The sequence below is a fragment of the Ctenopharyngodon idella genome, chromosome 15, assembly GCF_019924925.1.
Source record: "Ctenopharyngodon idella isolate HZGC_01 chromosome 15, HZGC01, whole genome shotgun sequence".
Taxonomy (NCBI): Eukaryota; Metazoa; Chordata; class Actinopteri; order Cypriniformes; family Xenocyprididae; genus Ctenopharyngodon; species Ctenopharyngodon idella.
This window is the reverse complement of record NC_067234.1, coordinates 27,496,211-27,512,277: the sequence shown is the minus strand read 5'-3', so window position 1 is coordinate 27,512,277 and position 16,067 is coordinate 27,496,211. Positions and strand designations below refer to the sequence as shown.

Below are 16,067 nucleotides of genomic sequence, written 5' to 3'. Positions count from 1 at the left end.
CTTTCTTGTATTAATGCTGTATGCAATATTGTATGCAAAACGGTTCCAATAAAGTATTTTGTATAAACTGAGAGACTGACAATCATCGACAAGATCTCAGTACGCATTACAGATTACAGTACAGCACACTCAGTACATACTACAGGAACGCTACTCGTATTGCCAATAAACAAACAACAGTGGGCGTGTAAGGGCTGCTGGTTCCTGTGCTGTCTTGCTCGCTCAATGTGTGTGTACACTCGGACTGTCGCCACGCCCCTGATGAGCATGTCAGGACTTGTTATGAGACTCTCAGAAGAGGGTGTGGCCTAAAGCGAGCACTTCGCGGGAGTGAAAGCAACTTGCTGTCATCATATAGCCCTACAGTTTACAACCTCACGAGCACACGACTAATTACGAATCCCATGAATTGACAGCGTTTTTCTTTCCGGCAGTTTGTGGAATAACATGAACGGACATTTCACGAAGTGATTTTGAAGCACGACACATATCTGGTGTCAGAGCATAACAACCCTGGAAAAACATCTACTGACTTACAACGCGTTTTTGAAGGTAAGCATAAATGTGTTTTTATTCTTGTTGCATCTCTTTGTTGTATGCAGGCATCGGTGAAAAATGACTTATTTGGGAGCAAGTAGACGTGGCACATTAATTATGCACAAAAATACTATTTAGGTAAATGACAAAATCGGAGTGCATTAGGTTACACGAATAAAAATCATTTAAGAGTTAGATCAGGTAAGTTATAAATAGATATTTTAGCCAACAACGTTACCTTTTTTTTTTTTTATAGTTTTTGTAAAAATTGGGCTTGGTGTTTTCCTCCCCTGCTTAAAAAATCCAGTTTATGATGGAAACTGTGTTTTGGAATAGAGTTGGTTTCTAGCTGGTCCGGGCTGCTCGTTTGTTCAGGTGCAAGCTGCTAGACCAGCTACCAGGTGGTCAGTCAAGCTGGTTTTTGGAACTGGTAGCTGGCCAACCAATAAATAAACAGCTTGGACCGTCTTAGACCAGCTAAAAACCAGCTACCATGTTGCAAAACAGAACTACCTGCTTATGTTGGAAGAAGTGATTTTTGTACAACACGTAACGTAATGTTCTATTACTACATATATCAACCGGCTATTGTAGATGATAATGAAACAAGTATTTAAACTCTGCTGTATATCAAAGAACTGTCAGTTTCCAAAAACTTCCACCTCTTCAAATCTTTAACCTTGCATCACTCAACAAGTCACCGGCTGTGCGTTTGTAGGTGCCACTTTTCCGACGCTTCACAATTTCCACGTTCACAACATAAGCCCTTGTTGCCAATTGAGAAAAATCGATAAAATCATAGTCAATGTCGTAATTAGGAAAATGTAATATGTATTCCAGTGGAATTAAGCTTTTTAAAAGTACCGAGTGTTTGAGAGACTCACTATAGCGTAAGATTGTGTTAAAGCGCGCGAGAAGCGGTCTGTGACATCGCGTGCACGGATTTGTTTACAAACACACCCGTGAACACGAGGCTGCAGTTTCTGCCATCTTGTGGACGCTCACAATATAGGTTGCTAGGTCAGACAAGAAAAAATGATTTGATTTTCTTAAATTTACGTAAATTATTACTATTAATAATAAATAATATACAATACATAATATTTGTTTTCATTTATAATAATAATAATATTTATTATTACGTCTAAATGAGTGCAACATTTATGTTAATCTTTATTTTGGGCTGAGGATGTTTTTTTAATTTACTTACAGTTTATTATTATTATTATTATTATTATTATTATTTATTCCATTTTGGGCTGAGGATGTTTTGATTTGTTTTTCTTTTCTTAAATGTACTTACATTTTATTATTATTATTATTATTATTAATACCATTAAGTCTAAATGAGTACAAATTTATTTTCATCATTATTTTGGGCTGAGCATGTTTTGATTTGTTTTGTTTTTCTTTTCTGAAATGTACTTACATTTTATTATTATTATTATTAATTACATTGTCTAAATGAGTGCACATTTATTTTCATCTTTATTTTGGGCTAAATAGATCATTTTGACAGCACTCCCCTTAAAATTTAATCTGCATGCAATTACATATGATGTCATTTGTGTACAGATGCATTTTTAAACAAAACAGGTGACATCCAGTCAGGTCAGATGTTTTCTATAACGTTTTTCGGCTTTTCTCATGTCAAGGCTGTAACTGGTATGGCCCGACCAGAGATGGAAAGCAGGGTGGATGATCGCAACCCCGGAGCACCAAACAGCTGCAGGATGGAGGTGTTGCGTCAGGATGCCTGGCCGAGCGGCAGCATCGTCCAGCCCTGCCACCGGCACCGAACCATTGCCACACAGACCAGCACTGTCTCCGCACCACTACCCTACGTCCCCACACAAGATGCCTTCAGCTCAGACAGTGTTCAGCAGCAGGACAGTCTACTCAGGGATAATACAGGTAAGGCATTGCAACATAGCGATCATGCTTCTGAGTTGATGTTTATGCAATGTGCTTTGGTGGAAATCATTAGCATAATATATTTAAATGAGATTCAGAAGATAAAATCAATGGCTTTGACTCCAAGGGTTAAAATACAGCAGATGTGACTGCCTGCCCCTCCCCAGTCAGAGAGCTCTGTTTAGACATGTTTAGACATGTTCTTTGCTGTTGGCTTCCTGTCAAGCGCTGCTCAGTCCACAGTGGCAGCATGTCACAGAGAATCACATATCGTCTCAATGTTGTGGTGTCTCCCTCTCCTTACACTCTCTATTCCTCATGTTTTTAAACTAACTTTAACTATCAGTTAACCTTATCGGACACTTCTGCTGACACTCCTCCTTAAAGGCTTTCCTTACTGGCTGATAGCCTGTCCCTGGTCCCTCCCTGTCCTCCAACTGTCCACCCTATCCCAGCCCACCCCTCATTCCTGTCCACCAATGGCTGGATCTCAGCTCAGGCTGCACCGGCTTGCAGTTACCCTGGCAACAAGCCAGAACCCAGCACTCCCGCTTTCTCAAGTCACCTGCGCCGAGGATCAGCAGATTCTCATGGCTGCGGCACTAATCTCCTGCACGGAGGCATTTGCTCAGTGCACAAAACAAGAAAAAGCTCACTTCAAGTTAATCTTTAAAAACACCAATAATTTAAATGTAATCTTTAGTAAATTTCTACATTTTTATACTGTACATTATAATGCTGTGATGCCTAAATTCACTTGTAGCATTTAAAAAAAATGATTTTAGTCTTTTTATTATTATTTTTTTTATATATATTTAGTCAAAACTTTCCACGGAATGCGATTGGGCTAGTTATGGCTGTGTTTGTGTGGGTTTCGAATAGGAATTGTTCTGGTTTTGTTGCACAAACCTGGCAACCCTGCACACCAGTAATGTTTTTTTTTTTTTTTTTTCTATGGTACATTTATAAAAGCTACTTAAATGTCTTAACTTAACTAAGGCCTAATTCTGGCTTAATCTAAGCCCTGTCTGCGAAACCAGGTCATAAAAATGTTCTTAAGTCTTACTTAAAGGGATAGTTCACTCAAAAATGAAAATTCTGTTATCATTTACTCACCCTCAAGTTGTTCCAAACCTGTATGAATTTCTTTGTTCTGTTGAACACAAAGGAAGATATTTTGAAAAAAAGTTTGTAACCAGGCCGCTTTGGGGCACCATTGACTTTCATAGTAGGAAAAATAAATACTATGGAAGTCAATGGTGCCCCAGAACTGTTCAGTTTTCCACATTCTTCAAAATATCTTCCTTTGTGTTCAACAGAACAAAGAAATTTATACAGGTTTGGAACAACCTGAAGGGAGTAAATGATGACAGAATTTTCATTTTTGGGTGAACTATCCCTTTAAATTGTAAAGAAAACATTTTCATTTAATTGTAAGTAACATGCAATTAAGTGTTTGACAACATTGCATTCAATTCACACTGAAATATAGTCTTTTAAAGTTTATAATTTCTGTAATAAGCACTCTTTTTAAAAGTATGCTACTTCTTTCACAAATGACTAACAAACATGGAAGGTTTACTTTAAAAAGGCACAAGTATGAGAGGTGGGTGACTGAGATTTTAAAGTGTGTTAGCTATTCGCTGTTCGTGGGTGTTGAATTAGGTCATTTGGTTGCCAGGTGTCACAGAAGGTTAGGAAGTCCACACTTCATGCCTTAAAGTTGGCATGAAACGGAAGTTGCATTTCTCTTTTCGTCCCTATTGTGACACGAATCCGAGTGAAATGGCCTCTTGAATGAGAAAAAATGTAGGGCAGGACTTGATTTTGTTTATTGGAGAGTTATTTTGATTAAAGATTACGAGGGCACATTAATATAAAAAAATTATGTGCACAGATAAATAATTTTATGAAAAAACACTGCAATATCCCATATAAAAGTGAATTGCCCATTTTGATTTCATGGTGACTTTACGAAGCTAGAAGATTGCGGGATGTTATGCTATGTTAAAATAGCAGTATTCATTAAGAGGTGATACATATTATTGCTTTCCTGCTGTCACCTAAACAATAAGGATATGGATTTTGCATTCAACCAATAATAGATGATGAGTGGTCATTCATTTAACCAGATTAGTATCGATGCTACCGTCACTGTACCGTACAGAACAGAATGTGATTGTTAAATAGACCATAACATGACCTAACAGAACAACCATTGTGGCTCAACATGCTTACAAAAGTTACTTAAACAAATAGAGAATTTGGCACTTCATTGCATATGAAATCTCACTGCTATTGTAATCTCCGTTGAATCTGTATTTGGTTATATTACCCACTCCTTTGCATGTCTGCCTGTGTTAAGTGGTTGTTTAAATAATGGTGACCTCGACTGAACCCATGTAACAGGCCCATATATCTCAGTTTTGTTATGAGAATACTGTTAACATTTGTGCCAAGTGGCAATTTTACTCAAAGTACTAGTTTGACAGTACTACCAGATTGTATGACAACAAATGACGACTTTTAATGGATCAATTGCACATGTTTATTTAGTCCTTAAATACAAACAGCACTCTTAAAGGATTAGTTCACTTCAGAATTAAAATTTCCTGATAATTTACTCACCCCCACGTCATCCAAAATGTTTATGACTTTCGTTCTTCAATTGAAAAGAAATTAAGGAAAACATTCCAGGATTTTTCTCCATATAGTGGACTTCAACAGTTACCAATGGGTTGAAGGTCCAAATTGCAGTGCAGCTTCAAAGGGCTCTACACGATCCCAGACGAGGAATAAGGGTCTTGTCTAGCGAAACGATCGGTCATTTTCTAAAAAAAAAAAAAATGTATATACTTTTTAACCACAAAACAGCTCTGCGATGTGCCACGCATTACGTAATCACGTTGGAAAGGTCACGTGTGACGTAGGCGAAAGTACAGATCCAGTGTCTACAAAGCGAACGTGCAAACACCCTTTACAAAAAAAGGTAAAACAACAATGTCGGACGATTTTGAAGTTGGAGGAGAAAATGAGATGGAGTTTTTCACCCTACCGCGGTACTTCCGTGACCTTTGTAACGTGATTACGTCATTCGTGGCAGATCGCAAAGCAGTGCAGGATAAGCATTTGTGGTTAAAACAAATATAAATTATTATTTTTTTTTTTAGTAAATGACTGATTGTTTTGCTAGATTAGACCCTTATTCCTCAGCTGGGATCATGTAGAGCTCTTTGAAGCTGCACTGAAACTGCAATTTGGACCTTCAACACGTTGGTAACTATATGGAGAAAAATCCTGGAATGTTTTCCTCAAAAACCTTAATTTCTTTACCACTGAAGAAAGAAAGACACAAACTTCTTGGATGACATGGGTGCGAGTAAATTATCAGGAAATTTTAATTCTGAAGTGAACTAATCCTGACGTGGTGTTGCATTTAGCTGAGGAACATGAATAAAACTCTTCATATACTTCAGCCATCTGGTCCACGCACTGTCCAGGTGACGTAATCTTCGTTATCAGGAGGGTCTGTGGACGTCCATGCATTTTTAATTTCCTAATTAAACTTCTATTAATTAATTAATAATGAAAAATTTGAATGCTTTTTAAAAGTCATAAAGTCACATATGTTAGGGTGATATGAAATTTTTTTTATTTTTTTTTATTCAATATAAATCTTTTGTCTACCAAATCATAATCACGTGGTGCTGTGCCAACACACAAACATGTTGAGGAAAAAAACAAAACAGGAAGTGATATGATAATCATACAGAGGGGACCCCTGCAGACTTTCATAACTTATTTTAGACAAGGATTTTTATTAAAGACAAGGTTCATGTTGTAAAATTTCATGTTGTGTGACTCCCCAAAAATGTAATTCATAAAATTCTTATTTGTAAAATAAAAGAAACTTTTTAACTTGAAAGAAATGTAAAATCTGTTTTGAACGATTATGTACACTCAAGGTTTGTAATAGGGAATTGTGTACAATCAATAAATGATTTGTACTCTTATTGTTTTTATTTAGGTACAGAACAGGAACTCTCCAGCCCCAGAGAGAGACTGCTTCCCCTGCCAGATTTGGTAGGAGACCACTCAAGCTCCTCAGAAGACTCGTCCGGCAGCTCTACCAGTGAGGACAATCCCAGCTTGGAGGAGCAAACAGTGGAGAGGGTGGCTTCAAAGCTGAGGACAATTGGGGATGAGATGAATACAATATTTCTTCAGAGGGTAAGGATCACATTTGTCTAGTTGCGACAGTTTAAATATGCCACTGCTTGTGTCCTAAAGCGTCATTAAGTGTGATAAAGTAAACAGGCGCGTACAGGGCAGTCTCTGTTTGTTAATATGAGTAAGTGTGGCAGGGCGTGCACAAATGTAGCCTCCAGTGGGTCTTCTAGTAAGTGGATCAATATGATATTCACAATCCTGTAGTGAGTGTTGTGACTAGAGTCGAGTTTCCAGTTGTGGCTGAACTTAATAACCTTCCCTCCCTCCCTCCCTCTCCCCGCTCTGGATCCCTGTTGTATCGCGTGAGGAGCTAGTCTGTGAAGCGAGCAGGAGTAAACAGAGGCTAATCTCCCCTCCCCCCCGACTGAACCCACCTCCCCCTCCTCTCCTCAGACAAACACACATGACGTCACTGCTTTGCCTGAGCGCGATGTTCTCCGCTCTTTTATTTACCTATTTTTAAGTGTGTGCGCCACTTTCCTCATTTTCAGTAAGAGTCAATTGCTTTTACACACTCGTCCCAGTTTCCCGCACATGCAAACACACCTGCACCGACACACGCAATGTAATAAAAAAAAAGCATGTCTCGTTGAGGCAGCTGCCGGCACGGTCATGTGCAGAAAGTCTGCGACCTATCGTGTGGCCTCGTTGAACTCTGATACCGGTGTGTTTTTACTAGATGAAGGCTCTGTTTACTGTGGCTGGCAGAAGAATGACATGACAGGGACTTCCCTAAACGGAGAAGTGCAACAAAAGCTCAGTGTGATTGTGCAGTATGCATGCTCACAAATACCGTTCTCTTTCGCCGTAACACGTGAGACCAGCGGACCACAGATCCTCCTCCCACCCTCTCGAACTCAATCACTTCTCTCTGTTCCTTGTCCTCTTTGGTCCCTCCTGTAGTTTAAGCCTTCAGTTGTCCAGACACTTTCTCTTAGACTCAAGGCTGTAACCATGTCTTGAACATTTGGGGTGTCCCCGTCTACTTTGATTTGATTGGCCATCTCAATCATTTTGACATTGACATTTTGACAGCGCTGTTAGAACTTTGAGGCAGACCCGATTAAAAATGTAACTTTTAAATCTTTTTGTCATCCTAACAACATACAGAGTGCTGTGTAATGGAGTGCAGCAGAGCAAGAATATTATATATATATTGACATTTTTTATATTTTTGGTATATTTCTACTAGTGGGTGCAGGACACTAAAGTTCATTTATGTAGCAAAATAAAGTAAACTGTGACATATTATACCCAAAAATTCTTCATACAGTGGACTACCAGTAAAACTGATAAAAATTTGGAACCAAAAATTATTCAGACACTTTGACCTGACCATGTTTTGCTTAAGTGTTATCTGACATAATTAAGATTATTTTTTTCTGACACAGTTTAACTCTAAGATCTTGTCATATTTTATTACCATTTTTTAAACTATAGTGAATAAACTGTAATAATGAATGAAATGTTTAAGATGTCTGAATACATTTTGGTTTGACTGTATATATATATATATATATATATATATATATATATATTATTGGGGGGACTTGCCCCCCTCAATGTCTATGGTGGTTACGGCCCTGCTTAGACTCTTGCATTCCATCTTCTTCATTTTCATCTCTTTGCCTTCCAGGGATCCTTATTTAAATTTTAAAATCATGGAAATGAATAAAAGCTTAAAAAATTTAATTTCTGTAGTAAATACAATTTGTTAATAAACATTTTTTTTATTATATTATGGAAATAAATTAAACTATTTAATTATATAAAAAATGACATTTCTATAGGAAATATAATTTGTTAATAAAATATTTTATATTATATTAAGCATGTAAATTAATAACATCTTCATTACATTCATGAAAGCTTCTATATATTAAAATATTTTATAATATTTATATATATATTAATTTCATGTGGTATTTTAGTATTTAAAATATTATATAGTATTACTCATTGTCAGATTTTGATTTGTCTCAGGTAACAGATGGCAAAAAGATTGGATATGTTCCAAAATATTGGATCTGTGCGTCATAAAGCCTAAAAGACATGCTGTTGTCTATTATGTCAATTATGTTTTTAATATAAAAATATTTAAGCAACAATATTGACAAGAAAACCACACTGCTTCTTAATATATGCTCTTTAGTACTGTTTACTTGCGTTATTACTTGAAGCAATGTTTACATAATTGACAAATTATTTTAATTAACTTAATATTTGAGCTTTTAAATAAACATGTTCATTAGCATAATAGTTTATGCTGTTGTAACAAAAACTTGACATTTTATTGTGAACCTGCATTTTTATATAAGAAATTCATCAGTCGAAAGATGTGGTAACCCTGAACTTCTCAGTATTTTGTCCATATTTTCCATCTTGCATTTTTTTCTGCGTTTAGCTCATTCTTTCACTGTCACTTTATTGTTTTCCCTCTTTCACTTTATCCCCCCCCCCCAAACATTAAGAGTTATTTTTAGCGGATGACTCATAGCAGTTGTTGACGAGTAATGTGCTCCTCTCTGCAGACATTGTCTGGGACTGCCTCACCCCACCTTGTGTCTATGCACACACACGTACACATCTGTGTTAACATAAACCTTGATATACGCTCCCACTCAAACACGTTGTCAAAAAAATTGAAGCAATTACCTCACAGCCGCTGTAGGATAGAAGAGGTGGAAAAAGCTAATTACACAAAGCAAAAGTTTCGAAATTCAGTTTCCAAACGGGGAAGGAACTAAGGCACAGACCTCAAATCGACTTTGCCAGATTCTTTTGCTTCATACCCTTGTGACATAAAAGAAGTATTTAATAGTATTTACTAGAAGTTCTTAATAGTATTGAATGTGCACTTTGTAGTGTACTTCAAATATCAAAGTATATTGTTAAAAAACTGTATTTAACTGTACCAACTTAAATGTGTATTTAAAAAGAGTACACTTTCATGACTTAATTGCACTTCTTTGTAAGTTTTACTTTAAAGTACATTTTAAATCGTAATGTTTTAATAATCTTTTATCATGCTTTAAAGAAACTAAGATACTAAACCACATGTAAAGTACTAGATTATAATTTTAACTGTAGTGTGTTGTTCAATATTATATTTAAAGTTAATATATCTTTTAAATGTACTAAATTGCATAAACAAGTTTCAATAGAAATGACATTGAAATGTTAGTACATTTGGCAGTACACTTAAATCATATTTCAAAGACTATAGAAATAATTATGAAATTACATATAAAGGTAGGTAGGGTAGGCAATGTTTTTCGTAAACAGTTTTTGTTATACTGGTTAAAACTCCACATCCTGATAGCAATTAATAATAAAAGTTGTCTAAATATTAAAAAAAATGTACATATATCTTCTGTGGAAGTTTCAGGACCAAAAAATATTCGTCCAGTCATTGCATTCGAATGTTCCAATTTAGGTGTATTCTTTTAAAGTATATTATTTCCATAATAAGTACTCTTCTTAAACATATGCTAAGTGTACTTCATTTTCACAAAGGTAGGCAGATGATTAGAGCAAAATTTGAAATCTAAGTAGGTCAGCAGTTTCATTTTACAATCCCTTAGTACTTTGCAATGTACAAAAACAAGTTTTTTGTGACTTATGTTCCCTTTCACTTTTGCATAAAACACATGATGAGCTCATTCTCCTCTCATTTTTGTTTCAGAATGCTGCCCCACACTGGCACAACTGGAGAGGCCTGTACCACGGGCTTGTCACTTTCGTCGCCGACACCATCAATGCTTTCTACCAGCACGGGCTCAGATAAACAGACGGGTTACGTCACAGGAAGAGTGCAGGCGCTCTCCTGCCGACCACTTAAAGACTCTGGGACTTTTCTGCAGGATCAGATGTCATGTTTGGTTCTTAATCTGTGTTTGTTTGTTTGTTTGTTTTGTACATCTTTTTTTTTCATGAATTCTCATGTAGCATAGTGACTGAAGCGTGTGTCTCGGTATAGACGTCAGTAGGAAAGCGTGGCTCTCGGCGTGTTTGCATACTCCTTTGCAACTTTAACTGCAATGCTGAGAAGTTACATTAAGCCGGCTCAGTCTCTAACAAACAGAGTGATTAGATCTGCATAGCGCCTCGGGCCCAGAAGTGCATTATGTGTCATGGGTTTTCCTCTCAGTTGCCTTACAGGAGCAATAACTGCGCTGCACTATCAGTCACCAGTGGCGCAGGGCGCGCACCTGCACACCATTAATGGAAAATGGGCGATAATTATTGAGATAATGGAATGCTCATGTACTATAGTAATGGAGCACAGTTGGATCGTGCCTTGCTAACACCCTTTTTGAACCCTTCCTTTACTAAAGCCATCAGGGACAATCAGCAGATGGTGTGCGGGTAAACCGACCCTGTTGCCCCCTACCTGAATCTACACTTCGGGACACAAATTTGCCACTTAATTCAAAGATTGGTCACCTCCAATGGAGGTACGGGAGTGAGGCTGGAAGCCATGTGGAAAAGCCAGACCACTTCTTATCAAAATGGCTGGAGAGCAGTGTTAATATTTGTATGGATGTACATATTTGGTGAGAAAAAAAGGACAGGATAGAATAAACAGGGAGTTTTGTTTCTTATGTGTTTTGTATATTTTGATGAAATGACCTTAAAGTACTTAACATTAAGTTCCTTTTTTCAGTTTCATATTTGTTTTGTTCTTTTTTTGGACCAACACTGGAAGCAGTTGTTCTAAAATCCAGTGGATTTCTACCTATTTGCAATTTATTTAGGAGTCCTGTAAAAAGATAAGTGAAAATCCCCATAAAATGTACTTTTCATAAAGAATTCTCAAATAAATATTTGAGAAGCACAAGCTAATTTATTTTGTATGTCCATCATTTGTACTTTTGATGATTTGTTATTGATAAAAATATTCATTTTCTGCAATGATCAAGTGGATTAAATAAGCATGGAGATATATGCATTAGTGTTGTGTTCTATGGACCAAATATCTCTCTGAAGGTTGTGAGAAAAATCCATTTGTATTTTCTGCTGTAACTTATTTGTATACAAAAAGGACTAAACTGAGCCAAACTTCAATCATACTTGAACAAGTTTGTTCTCTACAGCCCTCTTCGGGCGGCAATTCTTTCTCATGGGAATGTAAGCTATTTTCAGCATTTACGGGGGTTAGTCTGTGATTTCATTGACGTCCGAATCCAGGGGCCAGTTGCATAAACAGCCATTATGTTAAGATAGTGTCAGGGGCAGTTGATCTTACTTTTCGGTATTACAGTAGGCCAAATTCCAATCTACGTTTTTATGTACTGACTTAAAAAAAAAGTTGTAAGGGTTGGTTCACACGGAACGCTTTTTGCTGCTTTCTTGCTGTTTTGCAGGTCAGTGGAACGGAAATAAGACGCGTTTTTAAAAGCTGAACTCATTTTAACTTGAGCGCCGCGCGATACGCTACAAAAGTCGCGAGACGCTAGCGTGTGTTTACATTGAAAAACAACGGAGAAGCAGCACAGTCGAATGGAAAAACGCGTTCAATATGAACGGCCCCTGAACCAGAATGTCAGTATTTTTCCTCTTCCACCCGCTCCACTACAGCGAGTGGGCGCTATCAAGAAGAATCTGTAGAGAAGAAAAGCACATAAGCATTTGAAATGAGACGTTATGGCAGAAACAGGTATGCAATACAATTTCAAAATATGTATTGTATACATTTATACATTAAAAACATGAGCCAAGCCGCTATGTTTACCTTATGTAGGCTTAAATAAGAGGTTGCATTAACTTATTTCTGCAAATTTCTACATTTTTTAAACTACATCCATCATTTTGAGATAAAATTTCAACTATGGCACGTCTATTTTCCTATTTTTAAACAGCAGATTTAAATAATCAAATAATAAATAGGATATAATTTTCTTATTAAATTAAATATAAATTTATTCTTAATATTTCAAGCGTATGACATTTTATTTACTGACCACGTGAGTAGCGCGTTTCCGGTTTCGTAGGATTATGGAACTGAATAAATCCCCAACCGAATGCACGAGTTTTATCACTGAGGTGCCATTCAAATTTATTTTTACAGACGTCCACATGAGAAACAACTGCCGTCTTAATAGGGCTTATGAATCTACGTGTCAGATACAGGTCTGCCTGGGCCTTTTACAGATACATAACACTGTTAGCTTATGGGTTTCAAGCACTCCCCTCAGAAACCACATTTGAAAAACTGTGGCCAGTCGGTGGGAAAACTCCTTTAACCACTCATTATTGTTTGCATTGGCTATGTCAAACAGAGTTTTTATGGTATATTGTGGAGCAGAGATTCCTTTCCTGTGGCTGCCTGTCTCATGACTTCCTGTAAAACAGTTGTGTGGTCTCCTTCCTGTGGCCACCTTGTGACTTCTCATCGATACACGTGTTCTCCGATGCAGAAAGGCCTTATTTGTACTGTCAGATTTACACTAAACTCATGTCAAACACATTTTCTAGCTTTGTACTTTTGTCGTTTGGAATTTCTGATGTAAAATTTCTACATGAATTTTTGTATTGTTTCTTTTCCCTTACCATTTTCAATAAATACGAGAATTACAAACGTGTTTTGATGTGTTTTTTTTTTTTTTTTTTTACATACATCCTCAAACTCAATTAAAATACACAATTTTCAAAAACGAGCCATAATGGCTGTTCAAAAGTCAGTAAAGCGAATGCAATCCCCATAGCCGACATATTAGATAAGTGGTCTTCAACACCATTTTTAATCTTTAAAACAGTTGTTTTTGTAGAAATAATATTTTTTTAGTTTTAATAAACACTATATTAATTAAACTTCAACTGTACTTCAATAACAATTATTTTAATGTCTTTGCAGTGTAACCATCAAAACATAAACTTAATATATTAAATACAAATACATTAATATGGTACTATATGCATGTTTTTATATGCCAGGCCTAAAATGCAACACAGTTTAAGATAATATTCAGCAGAGAGGTCTCTGCTCCTGGTCTCTTTTTTCATTAAGGTATCTTCGACCTGCATTAAATGAACAAAAACCTTTTCTTATGCATGTTTCATCTGATATAGTGTAGCACTGTTTTACTGTACTCATGCTGAGAAAACCACGAGTCATATCCGAACAAGATGTGACAGATTGGGATCCTCTGATTTGCGTGTGCCCGGAACATTTCCCATGCAGGCCTATTCAGGCTTCACCAGTGTTTCCAAAAGGGTTGTTGATCATTTGAGGTTTCTTTATCCTGTCACATGGTTATGCATTTCATAGCCAGGAGCAACACATCTGTTCTGAAGTAAGAACGTCTCGCCTTGGGGGTTGCTTCACGATAAGAGGAAGGTTGCTTAATTAAAACGAGGAGCTTAACGCAGAGTCTGTATTAATCCTGCGCTCTCCTCATCTAGAGAAAGAGCAGTGGATCTTAATCAGTCAGTGTCTCTTTACAGCTGGCGCTGCTGTTTCATTTCTCACTACATTGGCACTGGCAGCGATGTGAAGTACTTAAGGAATTGGACTTCATTACTATACTTCATTATCTTAGTGAAAGTGTACTTGAGTACCATTTAAAATAAATATATGTACTCTCAATGACATTTCCAAGAAAAAAAAAATACTGTTTACATTTGTTTAAAACAACCAATGAAAGCCATTTGAATATAAATTGTAATTGTCCATAATTATAGTCATTTGTCTTATGAAAAGACATTTTGTGAGTCATCACATTGTGTAAAGTGATGCATGTGAAGATGTGTCAAATGGTCAATGATCTGTCTATAAACAATACACCAAATATAAATATAAAATCAGCTGCTGACACTTTAAGGTGACAGGTGTGAGGATATTGGTTTCAGTTTAATGTGTGCTCGAGCCAAGAAAATATTGACTGCGTAGGTTGCTTTACAAAGTCATTTGAGTAAAGTAGCAACAGATCTTTTCATCCGTATTGTGAAGTACATTCAAGTGAAATGGATTATCGGAAAGAAAAAAATATGTAGGGCAGGACTTGGTATTAATTATCATTGTTAATTGGATGGAGGCAGATCTGAATGTGAGCTTGAGGTTGACTGTAAGAAAGACTAGATGTGACCCTGGACCACAAAACCAGTCATAAGTCACACAGGTATATTTGTAGCAATAGCCAACAATACAATGTATGGGTCAAAATTATCGATTTTTCTTTTATGCCAAAAATCATTAGGATATTAAGTAAAGATCATGTTAAATGAAGATATTTTGTTAATTTCCTACTGTAAATATATCAAAAATGTATTTTTGTGAGTGGATATGCAATGCTAAGGACTTCATCTGGACAACTTTAAAGGCGATTTTCTCAATATTTTGATTTTTTTTTTTTAACTCTCAGATTCCAGATTTTCAAATAGTTGTATCTCGGCCATATAAAGTCAAAACAAAATGTATTCAGACACCTTGAACATTTCATTCATTAATATAGTTTATTCACTATAGTTTAAAAAAAATGATAATAAAATATGACAAGATCTCAAGTTAAATTGTGTCAGAAAAAAATAATCTTAATTATGTCAGATAACACTGGTCAAAGTGTCTGAATAATTTTTGGTTCCAAATTTTTTATCAATTTTACTGGTAGTCCACTGTATGAAGAATTTTTGGGTATAATATGTCACAGTTTACTTTATTTAGCTATCCTCACTTACATAAATGAACTATAGCGTCCTGCACCCACTAGTAAAAATATATAACAAAAATATCAAAAATGTCTGAATAATTTTTGGTTTGACTGTATCTTGTCATATCCTAACAAACCATACATCAATGGAAAGCTCATTTATTCAGCTTTCAGATGATGTATACATCTTGATTTTAAAAAAATTGACCCTTATGACTGGTTTTGTGGTCCAGGGTAACAAATGATTGGAGAAGTCCAGCATATATCACCACACAGAATCCTGTCACTTCACAGCAAGATTGATTTTTTTTTTAATTGATTAAAAATGTAAGGTATAAAAAAAAAAAAAAGTAAAATAAATAAATGCACTGATGAATAATTTGCAATAAGATAAATAACATGCATTCAACAGATTTTTTTTTTTTTTAATTTCATGCAGACTTTAGAATTAAATTTGAATCTTTTTTAATAATGTTGTTTTTGGCTACTTGTCTTTAAATCAAAATTTTAACATAATACCCAGACTTTACACTGAAAACATATCCACATAACCAGGTACATGTTGGTAGAGACATCCTGTCTGATGTAGGAGTTTTGCCTCTCAGTGAACTTTAACAGCTGTTATTATTAGCACAGTACAGTTAAAAATCTTTTCCATGTTGATTCAAGCCTGCAATGATAAGAATCTTTTTTGTTTGGCCTATTAGTGGTACCCAGTAACCCATGTTTCCACTTTCA

General features: G+C 36.0%; 1 protein-coding gene across 1 annotated transcript; it reads left to right on the top strand.

Annotated features, from left to right (window-relative positions):
- The first annotated feature begins 288 nt into the window (after window positions 1-288).
- Window positions 289-13,261, top strand: bbc3 (BCL2 binding component 3). The gene is made up of 4 exons (XM_051863208.1): window positions 289-552; window positions 2,193-2,451; window positions 6,479-6,681; window positions 10,367-13,261. The coding sequence occupies exons 2-4, from the start codon at window positions 2,205-2,207 to the stop codon at window positions 10,466-10,468; spliced, it is 552 nt and encodes a 183-aa protein (XP_051719168.1). The 5' UTR covers window positions 289-552; window positions 2,193-2,204; the 3' UTR covers window positions 10,469-13,261.
- Window positions 13,262-16,067: the final 2,806 nt, after the last annotated feature.

What these genes read in the sequence shown, in the direction of transcription:
- bbc3 (XM_051863208.1), top strand. Translation starts at nt 2,205, where the DNA reads ATGGCCCGACCAGAGATGGAAAGCAGGGTGGATGATCGCAACCCCGGA. An exon ending in TCTACTCAGGGATAATACAG is followed by an intron (nt 2,452 to 6,478) that starts GTAAGGCATTGC and finishes GTTTTTATTTAG; the next exon opens with GTACAGAACAGGAACTCTCC. An exon ending in ATACAATATTTCTTCAGAGG is followed by an intron (nt 6,682 to 10,366) that starts GTAAGGATCACA and finishes TTTTTGTTTCAG; the next exon opens with AATGCTGCCCCACACTGGCA.